Source organism: Platalea leucorodia, assembly GCF_965183815.1.
Source record: "Platalea leucorodia genome assembly, chromosome: 7".
Classification (NCBI taxonomy): Eukaryota; Metazoa; Chordata; class Aves; order Pelecaniformes; family Threskiornithidae; genus Platalea; species Platalea leucorodia.
In genome coordinates, this window is record NC_138829.1 from 30487149 (window position 1) to 30509299 (window position 22151).

Consider the following 22151-nt stretch of genomic DNA (forward strand, 5'->3'; position numbering starts at 1 on the left):
ACTCTTCCTCCACCATCTCTAAGATCATTCTTGCTATATAGAATTATGGTAAGAAAACACCAGAACATTTCATGTAATCCTAGCCAAGAGTCACTCTACAAACTACTCTCTAGGAAGCACTGAATATCAATGCAAAGAATTGTCTGGCATCAGAATCTGAAAATCTACTCAGTACAACCCTCTCTGTTATTTCTAGAAACAGGAATCTTGAATTTTTCTGTAAATTCCAACCTGCTGCATGCCAAGATGTTAAGAGTTATTGGATTGCTCTGCTGCGTATTCTTTGCTTAGAATGCACTGGAAAAATCAACACTTTCCAATGCACCCTCCCCCCAACCACCTCTGCTTACTACTGATGGTTATGAAAGGTTATGGACCCTATGCCAGAAGTTTCTATTATGTGTAGTGTCCCTACACTGCTTGCACCAATTTGAATAAGCATGTTTAGTATTTAAAATGCTCTTACAAGTATCAAGTTTGGCAACTGGTAAGTACTATAGCCCTCTTTAATAATTAATATCCAGAAAATGATGATAGGTGTCAATACCTTATTCTTAAAGTACTTGTATTCAACACATGCACTATTATGGAGGACTTAAACTCAGAGCAAAAAGATTTGTGAAAAGCCATATGACCTTCTTCCCACTACAATGGCCATCCCCTAATTAAGCAATGCATCTGATAGTCATTAACAGGAATGAGATAATGAATCACTTTCTCTCTTCTTTGTTAATTTGCTGTAACCAAGCGGCTAATGGATGTCAGAGCTGAGTGATTGCACTGATTATAGTGATTTATAGTTGCAACAAAACAATTTAAAACCATTCTGATTATTCATGTTAAAGATGCTTTATGTTTTGTTTACTAAATGTTTTATGTTCCCCCTCATGCCCCTCTACATACAATGAGACAGGTCTTCCTGGAAAACTTGAAAGTTCTAAGATTTTTTATTGTTTCAGAGTAAGGCATTTCATTTTGTTTATATAAAAAAAAAAGTCTACCCAGTAGAAATGAAAAGCCTTAGGGTGGAAAGAAAACTTCAGTGGTGCCTAGTTCAAAAGAAGACGGAAATAAGAGGAAATAAGGCAAACTTCAAGCCACTTACCTTAGGGCTCCCAGTCCCTTCCTCATTCTCTGCAGACACATCAGTAGCCAGTATCTCTGCTTTGATGATATCCAGAGCCCTAAGAATCCAGCTGTGTTGCCGTTTGATTTGCCTCTGTAGTTCCTTCCATTGACTTGCAATCATCTGCAGCATGTCCTTCAGTCCTTCTCCAAAATGAAGGGGAAAAAAGTAAAAGCTGTAAACTCAACTGCATCTTTAAATATCATTATTTATTCAAAGAATTAGCAGGATATTTAAAAGAATAAATGCAACAAGAATTTTAATGTATTTTCTCAGCAATAAATCCAAGCATTACTATTGTTCATTCTGCAAAACAATGCTATAGGGTCAAAACATTTTTTTTAGCCATTATGTTAAATTTTGATTATGTTTCAGCTGACAATTTCAAGAAAAGGAAAATTCCACATAAACTGTGATTTCTATGCAGTAGGGAACACTATGGTAATCTCACCCTCTAATACCTAGTCTTTATCTCAAAACATTTAATAATCTTCCAAATACATTTTTCTGACCTCCAACTCCTGTAAATATTTTCCGTAGTTTACACATTACCATTTTCTAAGTATATGATGACATGCACTACCCTTCTCTACTATGGCTTCTATACGTTTTTGGAACTATACATAGAAGTCACTAATTTCCTATAGCTTTCACATTACACAGATCTGTCTGATGCTGTGAAACAATAGAGGCACAATGTATAACATGATCAGAAAACAGTAGACCAACGGATAACTTCAACCTGGATAAAAAGCATGGTAAGTAGGCCAAAATTAAGATGGCATTCCGTAGCAGTACATGCTGATTAAAACACTATTATTATACAAGTCACGCAAACATCTAAAAATGTAGGGGGTGGTGGGGATAGAGAAAGGAAAATCAGTATATCTCTCCCCCTCCTCTTGATTTAAGGCCTGCAGAAAAAGACAAGCCTAACCAAAGGAAAAAGGTATTTTTAATTTTAATCTATTCCTCATAAATATATTAAAATTGATGTAAGAATTAGTTTAAGTGGCAAAATAAAGCCTTACCAATGCAATTACCTATGCAGAGTATGTAAAAATACATATATATTTGAAATCCTAATTCATTATCTTAATGTTATTTCCATAGCACCTACATCAAAGAATGTGTCAGTGTGAAGTTTTCAGTGATGTGATTTCAATTGAAACTCAGCTGAGCAGCAAGACCAAAATAAAATGAACAGACTATTTGCAGGCAGTATTTCATTTTATAAGTATGGCTGCATTGTATGCAGTATATGAAACATTTATAAATCTTGAAGGTCAATCTGATAATGTAAATATTAATAATACATAAGGAAGTGAATATATGCAGTAATTTACAGCAATGCTTCTTCATTCTTTAATAGTCTGGAGACATAAAGACTTGCAATATTTCAGAAGGATTTACCTGATTTGTGAGATACAATAAGCTCAAGAAGTTGACGTCCTTCTTCTACCACCGCTTCTTTTAAAGCACAGTGGCTATCTACATTCAACTTAAAACTCTGCAAAAAAAGAAAAGAAAAAAAAAGAGGCACAAAAAAACTGAGTATCAGACATTGGAGAGGCAGTTATCATAAAACACACGTACAAAATTACTTGCTGCTTTTTATCAAGAACCACATCCCCATTTACCCAATAGCCAAACTAATTTGCGATACTAAAAGCTATTGATATTTTGGATCTGGGCTCAAAATGTTTCCATTAGATCAGCAAAGTGCATCTCTGTTGAAACAGCTGACAAATCTAGAAATTCATTAGGTTTTATGAAAAGTCACAACCCGTAGGCTATATCTGGAGTAACAGTGTTCTATAAAATACACTAAATTTATGCCACCACATATGAGCTCTGTTTTTTTCCGATTTCTTTGAAATGTTGGTGATAGCACTATTTATGAAACCATAAAAAAATTACAGCATTGAATATATTGGCCTTATGTGCACTCATACAAATCTATTAATATTGTGTTTCTGAGTTAACTCTCATATCCGTTTTCAAAGAACAAATCAGACTGCTTTAGATCTCTGCATTCTTAATTTGCAAAGCAAGTATTTTTCATCCTTTTTTGCACTAATATTTTTACTAGTTTACAAAGGATCCCTGCTTTAACAGTGATTAAAATATTTTGTTTCTTTTTTAAAATTTATTTTTAATTTTTACAAATTGCATTAAAGTCTAGTAATAGAGAGAGGAACTGGAAACATGTTATGACATTTCATACACCACTGCTAACTTGGATAAATTTGTGAAATATTTGCCAGAGCTTCTCACTCATACTTGCGTGTAAGAAAGAGAAACAAAATACAATAAAGAAAGCGGTACTTGCTGTATTTAATCATAAATCATGTGCAGCCCTGAACACACATATGCAACTCTTGTTCTCTTTGAAATGTCTATGGAATGAATGAAAACAATATTTGACCCTTTGGAAGAAGAGAGTTTTGCTTTCTCTTGGGAATGACTTAACTGGCAGAGATGAAAGGAGACTTTGCAAGTGCACATTTGTAGCTTCTGGTTTTTATAAAACTTATTTATACTTCTCCAAATACTAGTGACCATGCTAGTACTGAAGTAGCAGACATCACAAAATACTCAAAAGCCCTCATTTCTTAGTGAAGCAACCATTTCCCTTCTTTCCTAACTCCTGTAGTCAGGCTGATTGGCGTAGCAGAAAATAATGTTGCCAGAGTTGTAATAAAATGATGTTCTTTTACTGTATTTGTCATGGTTGAAAGAGGCATGTTGCTCAGACAGACTCTCAACAGTCTTTCAGGCAGCAGTGTACCTGACAGTTAGTGACAAAATGTTTTTGAGAATTCTCCATTCAAATAAGAGCAATAAACAGGAATTTTGCTACCTTCAGCATTTTGTCTAGCCCAATTTTCCTCGTACGGGCATCTGAATACATCATTTTGCGCCAGCTATTGAACAATTGGGTCAGCCAAGAGAAGTTAAAAAGGAAAAAGGATGCCTAGTTTATGTCTAGCCCTTTCTTAAATCTAGAGTTTTATGAACCCAAATCCAGAAGTTCTTTTTCCTTCCTAAGAGCACGTCTGAACAAGCACTGACAATATTTAATTTACTGTTTACTTAAAACAGGCTTGTACTGAATAGTTTGTAATCATGCACTTCACAGGAAATGCACTATGCGTGTGCCTCACATAGCAAAAGAGAACCTAAAGGACCTGAGAGTAGGTCGTGTAATTTCATGTAATTGAAGTTGAGTATAGATGCAGCTGGATGTGGCAGTGTCTCGAGACGATGTGGATGTGTTTGATAGGAAAATTGGAAAAGATGAGGTATTCTTTTTCATTAGGAGAAAAAAAAGAGACTTGCTGTCCTAGAAAAGATTCATTTAACATAACGCACCAGGTACTACAATACAGCTTGATTTTCAGGTGCACCTATTAACCAGTAATAATGTTAAACTGAAGAAGCAAAATATGATGAATAAAGATGGGGCCAAACTTTTGGGTTTTGACTAGCAATATTCTCCTTGTGCAAAATTCTGATTTTATGGATAAATTATGCGTGGCACAAATACCGTGAACATACATGAAATTTAGCAGAAATAAACGCTTATCAGCAGAGAGACGTCAAAAGGAGGGAACCATTCATGTAAGTGTAAATACAAAAAAAAAAAGTGAAGGAAATTGTCAGTTGATGTAGTGAAGTATGAGTTTTGGCTTTAGAATGATATAAGTATATATGATTCCTTAGGGGTGCTAATTTCCTAAGAAAAAGGAACAAATGGACAAGGGACACTGGAAAGAATAGCCCTCGGTCAGTGCATCAGTGCTTGTGGTTCCTCATATCTGCGGGGCTGAAAATGTGACATACAAAAAAGGCAGACAGAGTTGAAGACGTGACAAGTATTACATGTATATACAATGGAGAGATGCACATTTGCTCAGCTAAAGATAAAATCAGACCAAACATTTGGAATGGAGGAGGACCTTCAAAAAAAGAGGTCCTCTCCCACCCTGGATATTTCCTGTTCCCTACTGTTTACTTATGGCACTTGGAAAATTGTAACTCTAACAGCGTGTGACCCAGGTACTCTGCTCCCCTCCTCCTCTGATCTTCCCTGATAATGAATGGAGCCTTCGCATCTGAAGAGAGGAAGGGAGAAGAGGAGGGAAGTCAATTAATCAAAGCCATTTTTCCAGACACATTTGCAGCTATGGAGCAGTCTAAATATCACACATGAGCACATATACATTATGGAAAATGCATGTGCGTTGGCCTGACAGCAGCTTTTTAGACAACACATTAATGTCATCCCTAGCACTACGGTGTATATAATGTAGTTTACAAGCTGCAACAAGCAAAATTTCCTTATGAAGTTCTCTGTACTTTTCCCAGTCACCATGCACCTATATATAAATATCAACTGTTCTTATTTACCAAGAAGTGAGAAGTGAGGCAGGAATCATGCAGTTTTATTAAAGCTACAGAACTGTAAATAAACAGGAGTAAAGACTCCAAAAGTGTAAGTACAAAGCCCCAGGAGTGCTATCTTCTGTTGACTGCATGGGGCAAAGGAGCCCAGTCTTCACAAAATGAAGCTGTCCCCTGACTTTTAGGAAACTGATTGATCCATCAGACAACAATACTGCAGAACCTCCATGGGGAAAAAAGCAGCACCTCCTGATCTATAGTGGGCTCTGAACACACTGAAAATAAGAGTGCTTTTCCAGCACGTAATAATCTCTCCCTCTCAGCTTCTTTGTCTGTACAACTGGAGATGAGAAAAATTATTTGAAAAAATATTTATTTGAAGTTCCCCTGAGGATTTATTTTATGGCTATAGATACTTAAATTTAGGAAACTTCGATTGAGTAGGTATCCTGCAGTATGTACATATCGAGCTCTGATACGCAATCTTTCACTGTTTTGCAACTCTCGGTTCTTAGCAAATCCTTGTAATTTGGTAAAACACAACCCAGGTCTTGACCTACTCATATCTGCAAGTAAGGACAGTCAACTATTAAATATGTTTGTTTCCAGAGGCACACAGACTTTGTATAAGGATGTATTTTTTTTTAAGTCATGATGTGTCCAACTAATTATTTCCAGTGTACTTTGTGTCTCTGAAACACAAATAAGCAACTATGTATCATGTGAATCTACAATGTATATGATATACACTATATAATATAATGTATAATATACATTCTATAATATAATGTATATTATACATATAATTATGTATTATACATGTAATATATAATATAATCTACATAAATATAGATTAGTTTCAATGACACAGCAGCTTACACCTATTGCCAGATTAAGATACTGTATTAAAAGAAATATTTTCATTTTCTCAGTCAATCATACTATTAGCATGTGTGGTGTACTGGGGTACCGCTGAGACCTAATTTTCTTGAGGTTCATTTTTGATGTTTTTAAATACCTTTGAGAAAAATATCACTGCTTCTAGGGCATTTATTTTTTAGAGCAATGGTACAGACAATTAAAATTATCTAAGTTACCTATGACTTTAGAATTTGAAATAGAAAGTTTAATTTAAAATTTCCTAATAGTCATTTGCATTTTTGGAGAAAACCACAATATTACTAAAATATGGACTTCTATATTTAGGTAGAGTTGAATGTAAATTTTGGCTAAGAATGTAGCACTTTTAATTATAACACTCATTGTGACAGATATAATTCAATTGTGAAATTTAGAGTAATGGGAACAGTTTCGGGTAGAAAAGAAATGGGATTCTGTGACTGAGACAATCCTGGAAGGACAGCCAAACTCCCACAAATATTATCAGCAATGTTATGTTTTGGACAGGGAGACAGTTTCAACACACAGTAAAGTTCTAAGAAAATGGAACAACAAATGTGTGTCATTTATTCATTAAATATACACTATATACCAATAATCTTCAAGAAAAAAAAAAGTTGAAAATTTGATTTTAATTTTTTTTAAATTACCACATTTCATTTGTCTTAAAGAGAATATGACTTAAAACAGTTTCTGAAATTTTGTTCTCATATTCTTAACATACAGTTACTTTTGCAACTGTATTGGTCCTGGCACAGTTACCTCCCAATAGCTTGCTATGACAAAATACCAAGATATCAAGTAATGAATTCAACTTTTGGTTATGGAAAGGCAGTTGTCTATTTTTCTTTTTTTTTTTTTTTTTTTTTTTTTTTTTTTTTTTTTTTTTTTTTTTTTTTGTTGAGGAGTTCTGACCACACAGAAAGTCTCTGTTTGGTCACTGCCTAGTGTTTACGTATTCGAGGTAATAACCTAATAAGCCATGCAGTAATGTAGCGGTATTTTGATACTCCTGAACACCACCTACCTACCAATGACATTCAGTAAATCAAAAAAATAACTAACCTGTAAGCTGCCCTTATAGCAACATGGAAATGCTCACATATTTAGCATTCTAATGACATAATACTAAATACCTAATTAATTGCTCAATGGTTATATAAAATGGACATTCATATGCAATTTGTACATGGAAAAAGATCCTGTCTTCTGTGAAATAGTGCATTTCACACATTACATCTACAAATATCAAACTATTTGACTTTTTAACAATTGGGAAATATCTTACTTAGGAAAGCCTCCCATTTTTCATCAGGGATATAAAACCTAGTTAGTATTAGAAGTCACTACGATATGTTCTCCTGGGAATTAAATGTTACATGTGAAATGGTTCCAGTCAATGTCTCCTTTGTTCCTGTTTTCCATAAAACCTAGGTGACTATAAAGAATTTTATTTTCTTCTTTTCTTTTAAGCTGTATTTCTATCTGAGTGACACTCCACCTGTTAAACAGAACACAAGCACTATGGAAACGCTTTACGCAGCTCCATAGTCAAGGCTGATTTTTACCACAATAGCAGGGATTCTACCTTTGCTTTTTAAGGAGAACATGGTGAATCCTCCTCTGAAGCTGCAGCACCCACTAAGGGTCCTTTTCTTCTCTCTCTGAGACTGAGAACATACCCTCCCTATAGCAATGATGGCCAAGGGGCCAATCATCACCAACTGCTAAGCAAATCTTTAATGCCTAATATAATATGACCATCATTTCCTTAGATGAACCACACGTTATTTCCTTCTGTAACCAATGGGAGCTGGCAGATATTTTTTAAGATTGACTAGGTAGTGGAAAGAAGATGTGGTCTTCTACCCCCTGCAACAATGAGAAAGCTTCAAAACACAATAATTTTGGGGGTTTCTCTGGGGGTAATTCCTTCCACTGGCATCTGTAGGCAGATAAAAATGGGCAAAATAACAATATCACTGTCTATGTTGATTCATAATACCAGATTATATTCCAAAATGCCTTTAAAATTGACATAAAACTGATCTGGGAACCTCACTACTGAAATCCCATAATCATCATCTCATGCTGGCATTGTGCCACTGTAGATGTAGATCAGATGTAAGATGGTTTGACTGCTCAGACAATTTCTTTGTGCAAGTTTATCATTCATTTAAACATAATATTAACTGAACATTCTGACTTCAAAATGTTTAGTAATGACATAGTTATAGCAACCCCGGGAACGATTTTACCTTCTGACCACTGATACGCATTCTCCACCTTTCACTTGATCTGAATGTACTTTTTGCCTGGGAGGACCAAGCACATTCATGAAGAGACAAACTGGTGGGAGTTTAGTGAACAGCAAACAAAATATGTTTAAAGGTGGAAATGGTGGCAGATTACAAGAAATAAACAAGACTGACTAAATGATGATTAAGAGAAAGGGCCATTATTATCTACTTACATTCCGTGAATCTGAACACCAAGCAGAAAGAAGACTTATTAGCATAGTACAGTGTCAGAGGGTATAGTAGATGGGACTAATGGAATTAAATTAAGAAAGAGAAAAATTAAGATAAATACCAGTGAAATTTCCCCCCGAAAGTCAGATCTATTAGATTGTGTAATAATCTCCTAAGGGAAACAGTGAAAGCCCTGATCCCTTAAGACCTTTAAATCTAAACTGGATAAAAATGTAGGAGTAAGGACTGCAATGTAAGGGCTGCAAAGGGCTGACGAGCAGCAGCCTAGGTCTTTCACATGCCACGGAATTTGTGACGGGCCAGCAAAACTAAATACAAAGAGGCAGGCTCTACCCTAGTAGTCCTACAGTAATTCATACTTTTATAAAACCACCTCACTCCTTTCTTCTCTGTCACAGCTTCTGCCATTCCAGTATTAGGCAATCAATGTTTTTTCCCTTTGTTACCTCTTAAACATGAATAGCACCATCTTCCTCACATTAAATACTTTGGGTCTCCCAATTTCTGTTTCTCATTTCTTGTTGTGTTTGTCATCTCTTAGGTAATTTAGATAAGTTTTGAATGCATAATTTTAGATGTGGAGAAAAAGGATAATTAGCCCAACTCTCCAGGAAGTCTATTTTGCAGATTTAGTTTAGAAGGCATAGAGGCTATTTTTGCAGATATTTCATATTTCAAACTCACGTAAATTCTTCTGCTGCCAATTCTAATGTCTATTTTGTGTTTCACTACATAAATTTCTCTTTGCTTTTGTCTTTCTAAATATTTTACATTGTTAAAAAAAGTTAACATGAGGCTTCCTAAATTGAATCTCAGTTTGTTTATTATCAAGAGAGAACAAGGGATGGAAGAACACAGGCAGAAAAGCACACTGGCAAAATGGCTATACAATGAAACAATTGCTAAGTTGCCATAAGGATGGCGAACTGCACATCCAGTCCACCATATATAACTGTCCTTGATAATTTCTTGTCTTATTGAGATACTCAGGAAATAATCTCCAGAAGTCACAGTCTTCTGACTCCTTTACCTATCAAGACACATCTGTCTGGCTGATCTTACACATTTCCAGGTACATTTCTTCCACCTGGAGACCCACCATGCTCAAAAGCTATTTCATCAAAATACGCCTAAGTTGTATTGTCCTACAACATGCAGGAAAAAGCCAACCAAGAGAAAAGAGCTTTCCAATCCAAAGATAAATTCATTGGGCAGAGCAGCCTTAGCAAATATGGAGTTACTAAGGCAGAAAAAACATATAAATATATATTATTTAAATACAAATTTACTAACTTACAGACCAAAAAGCACTCACTGGCACTAAATAACACTACGTAGTTTTAGAGCGATCCTTGAAGGATTTTAATTCTATTAAAACTTCAGGGGAATATGCGGGAGATGCAATTTGCTTTTTATATATGTACAGATATAAGGTTTTATGCAATTTAAAGATGAACTAAAATGCCTTCTTAGAAAAATATATCTAATAAATTGAGATCCCAAATTATTAACCCAATTCATCTGTAGAATTAAGAAATGGGAAAAAAAAATCATAGGAGATGCAAAGAAAAACACTTACCAATCAAGACCTCTATTCATGCCCTGAATTTTCTGTATTTCTGCTGAAAGCTTTGGCATTCCAAACACCAAAACACAGACAGCAATTCTATTACTTCTTGTACTTAAAGTGTGAATGATATTATGCCTTTGAGAGACATAGCACAGAACCCATGGGAGTGGACCATAGCTCTTGGCAGGTGAGTAAAAGCAAATACAGTTTAAATGTTGCTGAGTGCGCTTGTTTGTCCTTTGAGATCCTACCATTATATTCTTTTAATGATTTCCAATCTCAGAATTTTTTAAAAATAAATTTCATTTCACCTTCAAAAACAAATTACAGACTACATCTATACTGATCATACCAGCATACTAAAATTTCAGGCAATAGCATACATTTTAATAGACATAAAAATTACAATTAACAGAGCTCCTACATAAGCATTATGCAATTTATTAATAAACATTACTTTCAAATCAAATTTTAAAGGTCTTTCAAAAGTTGTTACAATGATAAATTAATGTAAAGAGCATGACCAAACTGTCATTCAAAGAGTGATTATTCTGCAATTGCTATAAAGCTTCTAAGTCAGAACTTATGTGAAACACTTTTCCACCAAAATTTCCTGATCAAGTTAGTTCAAAACATTTTATAATGGCAGTTTGATTTCATTATATTATTATAGGCACTGAATCCCCTGCACGCAAACAATTTCTTCTGCAGGCCAGGCACACGATGGACCCAGTGGAATCCCTAACTTTCACCACTGAAACTTACAGTATCTGTGTTTTGGGATACCTCAGCACCCAAGAGTTTTACAGTTTTGGTTTGGTGAGTCTTGCGAGGGGATGAACATTTGCAACACTGCCAAATCAAGTTACCCTGCCTTGTTCAGCTTCACTCACAAGTGCAAATGAGTTTAAACATTTCTCAAAGTCTGAACAATCTGGGTTTCAATGTTCTCTAATGTTTGGCCTTGTTTTCTAAGGAAACTACATCAGGTATTTAATACACACTCAGAGGATATACCACCCTCTATATTCTTGCATGTAAAAGAACACCGTGTTTTAAGGATCTCATCACTCCCTCCTCCAAAGCAATAAACATTAGCTTAAAAGCATCCTGGGTATCAGTGAAAATAAAATTCTAATTTTTTTAAACCTCAAACATCATGAATTAAAAAATACCAACAGAGCAATACAGCTGTTCTTGAGACATCGATCAAACTTGTTCACTCACTTCAAAATCCTCACAAGTGATACAGTTTAGATTCTGGACACTACAATTTTCCCTTCTCCTTCAGAGGAAGACGCAGAGCTACTTTAGGATGACGCCCTAATATGCTTTGCTTCTGGTTTAATGCCTCCTCTGTTCAGAGATAGCTGCAGCTCTCCGAACTAGAAAAGCTGGGACAGCCTCCTGTGGAGCTAGTTAACAACTAGTATGTTACAGGCAGGCCCTACAGTGCTAACTTTTATTATGGGGTCCTGTCCTCTTCCTATGCAGAACTATGTAAATTTGGCACGGTAGCAAAGAGAAGAAAAGGAGTCCTGGGAAGGTCTGAACCAATCAAAAAACAAAGTAAATGCAATATCGTTTTTCTTCACAGCTGTACATTCAGTCTCTGGGAAAATTATTAAGAAATTATTGCTTATGCTACAGGCTTGCACAAAATAAACCTCCCAAGTGGGACTGCATGGCAATAGCTGGTAGCAACAGTATCAGAGGACAGTAAATGAACAGTCCCTTTCTTCATTAAAAACACACATAGTAATAACAGATCTCCATCACAACAGATCTCCTACTTCTGTGATGTTGGGAGCATAAACATGGCCCACTCCTCCTTACAAAGAAAAGATATGTGTCAGCTCTTCTTTATTGCATGATCTTAGGGGAAACAATTTTAGATCAAGTGCAATATTTCTGTATTGGTCAGGACAACAGTGCTGTGATTAGCAGGATATATACCTGGTTTTTCTCTTATATACCTGATTTTTCTCTTACTTAGTCACAAAAAAAGTCACTGAAATTCAAAAGAACAGCCCAAACAGTTTAGAAACCTCTATTTTTCCCACTGCCAGCAACTGTACAGTCTCTGGCTCCAGAGTGTAACACAGGTACAGCCAGATGTATTAAATGACAGCAACATTTCCTTTTGATGTTCTTGGGCACTTTAACTCAAGAAACAGAAAAACTTACATAGAGATTATTGGGTTTACAGATTTTAAAAGCTGAATAATAGTCACAACTGACAATATACATGCATTCCCTTTGTTTAAGGTTGATATCTTACTTCCTATTAAGTCCTTTTATTTGCCTGTGTTATTTGAAATCTGCTGGGGTTAATCTGTATGTTTTGCAGACTGCTTCCTGTATAAAAGGACATACATTCAGGAGCCCATGAATACCCAAAATACATTTCAAGATAGCAGCATAAAATCCAGAAATTCAAACTAACAATAGGCTAAACAGATTCAAACCTAAGTCCATAGAGAAGCAAGAGATTAGTCCACTTGTGGTGCTCAGACTCTTTAGCACCATCATCCTGCAGATACTATTGTGTAATTTTGAGGAAAAAATCTAAATTGGCTGCCATGGACATTGGAAATGCCCATATAGCAAAAGCACAGTACATAACTTTGCCATTTCAGAGGCTTTAATACCTTTAATAAAAATACTGTTACCACCACTACTACAAAGACAGCCAGTAGATTAGCCCAAGGCATGTGTATTTAACCTTATTTTCAATGAGAACAGGTATTTAATGCTTCTCTAAACTGACATTTTTCAGAAAACGAGATTTTCCAGGGAGATGGGAAAGACTTTTTTGTCAGACACAGCAGACTTGTTACAAACAGACAATCAGTTATCATGAGATATCACAGAAGCATCATTACTTCACCAATACAATTTCTTAAACGTGAAAGTACAATCTATTTTCTGTATGAAAGCATTTGCTGTTTACAGCTAAGAAAGTGCTGAGCCATTATGTGGCCAAAAACATTTATAGTGGACACAGGAAAACTCTTATTTCATTTCTCTTTAGATAATGAAACTCTCAAAACTCCCATATCTTAGGAAGAATTTGAGTTTGGAATGGAGATTGACATCTAAACTTCCTATACAGAAGAGAAGTAAATGCTAGTGTGAATCAACTTGTATAATTTGTTTTGAAATACTAGTGATACTTTCTCTACGATATTTTTAAGACTGTAGCATGTAAAGTAAATATGGTGACTAAGAAGGTTAATATAATGGAACAATTCTGGGCCATGCAGCACTTTAATGTGGCACAAAGCTTGTGATCAAATTGAGGTAAAAATTACAGGCAGGGATCACACAATTTATTAGAAAAGAAAATCAAGAAATTCTGATTCATGGAAATGACCATTTAGCACATCCAAACAACACTTTGTACTGCAATGACTCCATGCAGTCCTAGCTACTTGTACTTTCTACAGAACAATATTTGCTATTCTAGTTTCAACTAAACAGAACATATATTTTTGCCTAAAAAAAACCCAACAAACAAATAACCCTGGTGTGAACAATTAATTATTTTCAAGGAAGCCACCCTCCTCCATTCTTTCCATGAGTGATAAACAATTCCTTTTTGTGCTATCTGGAGAAACCGGAAACCACCGGCTGCCATCTTTTCTAAGGATATCTTATATCCAGTTACAATGAGAGGAAACTGAAGCATTGAGAGCAGCCCTGCAGAGAAGGACTTGAGGGTACTGGTGGATGAAAGGCTGGACATGAGCTGACAATGTGCTCTCGCAGCCCAGAAAGCCAACTGTATCCTGGGCTGCATCAAAAGAAGTGTGGCCAGCAGCTCGAGGGAGGTGATTCTGCCCCTCTACTCTGCTCTGGTGAGACCCCACCTGGAGTTGTGTGTCCAGCTCTGGAGCCCCCAGCACAAGAAAGACATGGACCTCTTGGAGCGGGTCCAGAGGAGGGCCACAAAAATGATCAGAGGGGTGGAACACCTCTCCTATGAGGAATGGCTGAGAGAGTTGGGTTTGTTCAGCCTGGAGAAGAGAAGGCTGCGGGGAGACCTTATTGCAGCCTTTCAATAAAGGGGGCTTAGAAGAAAGATGGGGACAGATGTTTTAGGAGGGCCTGTTGCGATAGGACAAGCAGTAATGGTTTTAAATTAAAAGAGGGTAGATTCAGACTAGATATAAGGAAGAAATTTTTTACAATGAGGGTGGTGAGACACTGGAACAGGTTGCCCAGAGAGGTGGCAGATGCCCCGTCCACGGAAACACTCAAGGCCAGGTTGGATGGGGCTCTGAGCAACCTGATCTAGTTGAAGATGTCCCTGCTCGTTGCAGGGGGGTTGGACTAGATGACCTTTAAAGGTCCCTTCCAACCCAAACCATTCTATGATTCTATGATTTCCTCTCCTCCAAATTGCAAACTTAACTGTAAGCAGATTACAGCCACTGTCTTACTCAAAAGGGCAAAAGGCAACAGCCACTTTCAAAGAAAGTACATCATCATGGGAACCTCTGACTATTCTTTACCTAGTTTTGAAAAAATGCAAAATCTATCACTACTCTCTCTTCTATGTTCCCTGTACTCAAGATTTCAGAATTTTAATCTTACAGAAATTCTGAAGAGTAAGATTGTTAGGACAAAAATGCCTGATTACTAGTTCCAAATTTCTAAGATCTTTCCTTAATTAATTTTATCTCCACTCAATATTGTCAACATCTGCTAATAATGCAAGATTTAAAAAGTTCCATCAAATAAATTTAAAATAAGATATTTTTCATTTGTACATTTCCATTTAAAAGTCTTGTATTATCTAGCTCTAAGTATGACACTAGACACAGAAATGGCTTTGGCTAAAAGACCTAAGAGCACACAACAGTAAGGTGCACAACTAGGAGTTGTGTAGCAACAAGAAAACAGAGTACTGTGTTAACAACAAAGGGAAAAGTTAAGACTACAAAATTAAAAGTCCCAGGCCTCAGCAAATATATATAGTGCCTTTCATCTAAACCTTTTCTTCCGTGGTTCTTCACATTTCCTCATTTGCTAGCTTACTACTTTACTGTGCTAAAACAATGTATCTTTTCGGGTCAGGGATAAAGAGCGGTAAAATGTTTAGCAGACTAAAATGGTCAAGAGCAACATGGTGCATTCTTATGTGTTGAGCTGGTAAGAAAGTCTGTTTGGTTTCACGAGCACAGCAGTACCATCTAGACAGATGCTTTTAGCTCATAAGCTGCCTTCAGGATACCATTTTTGATGAGAACTGATTTGCCTACCACCAAGTCTATGCTTAGAGTCTGCTAGTACCTGATTTTGATCAAGGTACCAATGGGCAAGAATCAGCATAATAGAAAAGAAGAGCTACAAAAGATAAAGCAAATTAGAAACCGTTCTCAGAAGGTCCTTTTTGGTAAGGCCAATGAAGCTACCTTTTCATTAGGAAGTGATTTAAGCCTAATCATTCACAAAATTCAAAACCTGCCTCACTTTTTTCTCTAGTAGGGCTGACTGATGCCTTTGTGGCAAAGTAGATTTCTGCTGAAAAACACCCCTGTTTTATGAAAATGTTTTCAACATTTGCCAGCTTGGGTGGATGCCTGCAGGGGTGCCAGAAGTTCAAGGAGTGGCAGCTCCATGTCAGCCCTCCGATATGAATGGGAAGCAAACAGCTCCCAAATCAGTTTCACTGATGTTACTCAGTTGTGAGGACTCGTAAAATTGAAAGAATAATTTCAGTCACTATTCCAGGGGCCTCTGAGAGCATTTCCATTGATAGCTTTGTGCTTTGGTGTTATCTAAAATGAAGCATATAGCAACTTCTGTTCTGCAGAAAATCAGGGAACCAAGTTTTAAAATTTGCAAAAAAACTGTCCTCCAAGCTGAAGATTGTCTATTTTGGCATGCATTCCAGATGCAGGCTACCTTTCAATTTGTAGAAAAAATTCATACTCTTTACCAAACCATATGGTTACTCATCATGGCAAAATCTATGGAGTTTAAGTTGTAACTGTGCTTTAAGAATGAAATTCCAATTTGTCCTACAGTTAATAATTATAATTGTGGTGTATTTGGGTATCAGGGCTGTGCCTGTGTGTGCATGTAGCTGTGAATTCCCTGGGTGGCCCAGGAACGTCCCAGCTAGTCTCTGCACAGATGAGATAATGGGCTAATTGGGAACAGACCAACCTGAGGAGAGGCTGCCTTCCACCTTCACAACAAAGTGCTTCACTAATTATTTCAGGAGCTGTCCAGGTGGGACCTTCAGACAGTCACAGAGATGTCTACAGGCAGCTCTTGCTGGGCCAAGAGCAATAGATAGACACTACTCATGTGCTTCAAAGTGCTGATTAACATCCTGGGTGGACAATCTTGCCAGACCAGGTGTAAGAATTAACTGGAACAATAATTTGTGGAGTTCTACCAATTTAAGCTGAAGATGTCATGCAAGGACGCTTGTAATGGAGACTTGCATTGCTATCCTGTTCAAGAGATTTGATTCCTCATGTGAGCATTACCTTATGCAAAGATTCTAATAAGTTGATGTTCTAGGTTTCTCGTGGTGTTTGTTTTTTTTTTTTAATAAACACATTCTCTTTAAGCGTCTGTGCCACACCATTTCTCAAAATGTCAAAGATGTAGAAAAGCAAGGCTGAGTGAGGAGAGACTTTAAAATTCAATCCTTTATCAACAATTTACATTGGGACCCTAAAATGACAGTCAAGAATTTTACATACTGAAAAATTTGGAGGATGTTGTCCTTGTCTCCTCTGCAAGACTTTTCCCAGCCAATAATGATAAAGGGAATAAGTACATTTTTCTGTTTTCCTGCTCCTGTATTTTCTTTTCTTAGATTTTGACAGCAGAGACTTAATTCATGAATGCAAAATATTCTCTCTTTATGGCACTAATTTTGTTATTGCAACAAACATATTTCCAACAAAACAATACCACAGGTGGTGAAATTGATAATTTGTGCCAAAGGCTAAGGCCTTGTCTCTACTAATAAAAATAAAAATACTAATCTACTCCGGGTTTTCACTCCTTCTACAACCAGAAAATCTGCACCAGTGAGGAATCATAGTTATGAGGTTTGCTAGCACAGATGCAGTATATAGAAAAGAACCAACACATTTTCTTTGTTTTCCAGGTTAGTTTGCTACCGGCGTCTGTACTATGAACCCAGAAGTCTGGATCCTAAACTTATAAAGTACTAAGCCCCCTTTACTTCAATAAATCTTAGGTGAGTCTGACAGCACGTATAACCTGACTGGCAAAAGAAGAAAATGAGCAGCATAAGTACCCTCACAAAGACCTTGATCACCATTGTCTTACAATGCTCAACCAAGGGAAATCTTAACATTGAGCTTAACGTGAATTGAAGTTCATATACTTCTGTTTAAACACAGATTAGGATTTCTGACAGACAAATGCCACTGAAAAGCTGACAATCTAATTAATACAAAATAACTATCTTCCCCACTATAGCAATGCTCTGTATTTTAATAGTTCAGTTCTGCTTTGTAGAAACGAATATGATAGCATATGTTTTCTGAAATCCAAAAACAAAAGCCGCGGTTATTTTTTTCAGGTTGTGCAATGATTTTTTCACTGGCAATATATGCCATAAAAATAATTATATCATCATCGAATTGAAACTGAACTGTTCTTTAGACATTCTACTTCTCTACAGAAGTAAAGAAAAAAACCCACATTGTTTCATAACATAGTCATCCTGAAACATACAAAGATTTTCTTACCCCAAAGATATGCAGATACACAGAGTGCAGCTGGGAGCCAAAGTACTTACAGGGGAAAGTGAAGTTGTACAGGTGCCCACATACTCATTTATTCTGACTACCTCTGGCAATGAAGGAGTTGCCTCTGGGCTACTACTCCACATTCCAGTCTGATAGATGGTTTTGGCCTCACCTCCCACAAAACCACAAGGCAAAGCTGGAAGTCATTTGCCTGCAAAGGAGCTACTGTGCTCCTCCTCATGGAAGAAGGGCAAAAAGAAATTTGACTGTGACAGAGACTCAGCCTGGTGATTGTTCTGTTCCTGGAATATGTTTCTTTTTATCCAGTCGAGAGTGAAAATTGCAATTCTACTCATAAAAACTCATCTCTCCAAAAGTTTCATGTTGCAGAGTAAGAGGAAAACAAATTGAAATGACCAATGCCTTTTCTGAGGTCTGATCTCACAATGTGCTCTGTGTCTTCAGAGCACCTGTAAACATAATGGGAATCATGGGACCGAGTGCGTGCAGCACAAGGCAAAACTCCAAACTCTGCCACAAAATACAAAATCTGCAACAAAAGGCAAAAATGCAGTGTCTTTCTACTGCATTTGATAGACTACCACAACGGCCACTTAATCTAGTGGCTGCCCATAGGCAGTACTACAACAGAAACGTTTAAGAACAAAAGACACAAAAGAGTTTTCTGTACAGCTGAAATTATGAAAACAGTTTTTGGTTCAGTTCTAATTGTATATGTGGCTAATGTATACTTAATTAATTTAATAATGGTCACTCCAGTATTACAGTAGGGATTAGGATGACATTTTTTCCTGTAACGCATCGTGTGACTTCCTGGGACTATCAAATAATTTTTCACCATCAGATTATCAGAGACTGGAAATGAGACTGAGATTTGGGGGTTGATGGTCTGAGGTGGGTTCAGCTAATGCACTGTTTTATCTAGCTGGGGTGTCTAGCTCTTTGGCTCAGAACAGTGCTATCACCGTGTTTTCTTCCAATTCATACTGGGAAGAACCTAAGATTTTGGCAGAGGGAGAGAGACTTTCTTAGCTTAATTTTCCATTCTTTTTTTTTTCCTTTTTACCAGATAGAGTAGTTTACCTATTAAGATACCTACCCATTGAACAGCATACATTGATCTCTATTCTCTACCTACAGCATAAAATTTTGCTTTTGACAACTCAATACCTGGTTTAATTCAGGTCTTTGTTTCACCTCCTCATAACCAGAAACAGCTCTTGGAAGAATTCTGTGAAAATCTCATGAGCTTTATCAAATATTTCTCAATCTATAATTCTAGCCTGTAATATATTCAGAAGATTATTTGTCCAAGTGTTTTCCACTTCCATGCAATTTTTTAGCTTTTTGCACAAGAACAAGAATAGTGACAGTTTTATTAATTACACAACAGAAATGCACATCAAGTAAAATGATTGAAATAATTATTTCAGATATTTTATTTAAATGATTCTGTACTATGTTAAAACTGCAGGAGAGAGAATAAGAGTTCCTTACTAGTAAGAGTTTTGTTAATGTTACAGTGTAGTAAAAATCCTAGAATGATCAGCAGAAAAACCATTATCCTTTCTCCTTTTGCTACTGCCATTTTCTTTCAGTTTGGGAAATAATTTCTGAATTGCAATGTAATTCTGGCTTTTAATTTAATTTTTAAAAAGCTACCAGTACATATTTCAAATACGGAAAATAATCTGTTGGTATTTTCATTAAAATAAACTGCAATGCTGCAAATCTTACATTAAAATATAGATGCACACTAGTAATTAAAAAATAATAATCAAAAAAAAAGCACAGCAGAACACTTCAATTACTGATAGTAATCATAGTATAATCTTGTCCTACCAAGTGTGTCTCCAGGTACAGTTTAAGGCTGTCTGTCTCTGCTTTAGGAGGAGTCCAATTCTCTGTTGTTTCCATGGCTTCATTTAACCAGTGAATGAATTCATCCAGCTTGCTTACAAACCCCTTACCAGATAAGAAAAAAGAAAGAACAAGAAAAGCATATTTGTTAGCAAAATGGCAATCTGAAAAATGTATGCTCAATTTCTTTTTTAAGCCAGGAGAATATTGTACAGTAAAATTTTGCCTTTTACAAGGATGCAAAGAAAAAAAACAATTAGCAAGTGGCCTTTTAGTAAATGACAAGCAGAACGGTGTTTCTGGAGACAATCTAAGGTGATATTTTGGGACAGGACAATGTGAGATCCATATGACTGTGATGAAATGGAGAAAACAGCAAAGTTTTAGAAGATAGGAGGGGGATATATAAAAAGCTGCATATAGGTTACAGTGAAAACTGAGCTGAAGACCTTGCACTGGGCAGATTGGGTGTAGCATGAGCACTGTTGGTTGAAAAAAGTGCTGAACAAAGCTGCATTAACAAGGTATACATCAGTAGGCTGAGGGAAGAAACTACTTGTCAGAACTTAGGTCTTGTGATTCCTGTTTTGGTTCGTAGGATCAGACTCAGAGAGAAGAAATTAAACAGTAGGTGAGGCAGAATATATAGCATTTAATATAAATATTGCTGATTGCATATGAACTACACAGATGGTGCTCCCGAGAAGACAGGAGCTCCCGCTTCTCAGGAGCACCATTTATTTCAAGATTAGTACCAATTATATTGTCTGATTAAAAATAGTGCCCCTGAATTTACATGATTTGATGATACTATAGGCACATACTGAGTACAGATAATTTTACCAAAGTCTTATCCACGACAAAGCAAGAGAGTAAATGGAATAAAACTCACCATGATGTTTATAAGAACACTGAAAATTAACTCTGAAGAGGAATGTCCATCTATTACAAGCATCATAAGACTAGAGTAAATTAGGTCTAATACGGGTTATATTATCGGTTATTAACTATGAATTTTGCAGCATGGTAAGAATTTCAATTTCCAGTTGTATAACAACTCATTATACACACTCAGTATCTCACTCTCACCACTTCATTTACGGAATGGTTTGTGGTAATTATTAGTCCATTCAGATAGCTAAAAGCAAGCTAAGCACAAAACTTTTAAAGATTCCTGGGTGACTCAGGAGCCCAAATCCCCTTCTCCAAAGTGGCACATGAAATTGGAATTCTAAATGAGACAGAAACAGGAGTTTGAGCAGTTGGCGCACAGCTGTGTTACGCAAAGAAGCGCAATGGTAATAACCCAGACCAAGCAGAGCCACGCTTCCTTCAAATTTCACGGTAGCAGAGTCATTTTGGTCCAATGCTGTGCCCAGAAGCAGGGTCCAATAATCAACTCCTGGCTTCCAGCTGAAGTCGCAGTGCTTCTGAACTGAAGCTAACCTCTAGCAGGACACTTCAGTGCATACTGCAGGCATGACAGCACTCACTGAGGCACTCCGAAGACTAAGTTTTAATTATTATTATTTTTTACATGAGTCCCTATGAGTCCTCAGAATGAGAAGAAGGCTATTACCATGTCTATTCATGGAATCCACTGTATCTCAAAGCATTATAAGGAAGAAAACTGTTATTCTGCGGCTTTCGCTGTAGGCTGTTTATCAGGACATTCCAGAAAGGGGAAAGGAAGACAGGAAAAACAACCCAATGGCTATAGTGACTGAGATGACATGCCTCCGCTCTGGGGCAAGTAATGAAGGTAGCTGCATCTCCTCTCCCCCACAGCAGGCCCGTGCCACAAGGGCTATGTTCCCCACGTCAAGCCATGGGACACAAAGGGGGCAAGATGTTCCCCTGGCTCCATTGCTTGCATTCCTCCAGCTCGCAGTGGAGCATAAGAGATGCCAGACTGGCAGAGGAGTGGGAGACGTGAGCTGAGGGGGAGAGGAGCAGGAGGAGTAAAGTCCTTCTAGTCCCTCCAATAAATCTCTGCCTGCATTTTAGCAACGTGCTGTCCTTGAGAG

At 36.8% G+C, this 22151-nt stretch overlaps 1 protein-coding gene across 2 annotated transcripts in view; it reads right to left on the reverse strand.

The window, feature by feature from the left end:
* Positions 1-22151, reverse strand: part of AKAP6 (A-kinase anchoring protein 6) — a gene marked incomplete at both ends in the record, with an annotated part of 226240 nt that overhangs the window by 138411 nt on the left and 65678 nt on the right. For both annotated transcript variants that reach the window (XM_082318955.1, XM_082318954.1), the window contains 3 exons: positions 1106-1269; positions 2540-2636; positions 20107-20229. In XM_082318955.1, the coding sequence (XP_082175081.1) occupies positions 1106-1269; positions 2540-2636; positions 20107-20229 (384 nt within the window). The remainder of the gene's footprint in view (positions 1-1105; positions 1270-2539; positions 2637-20106; positions 20230-22151) is intronic.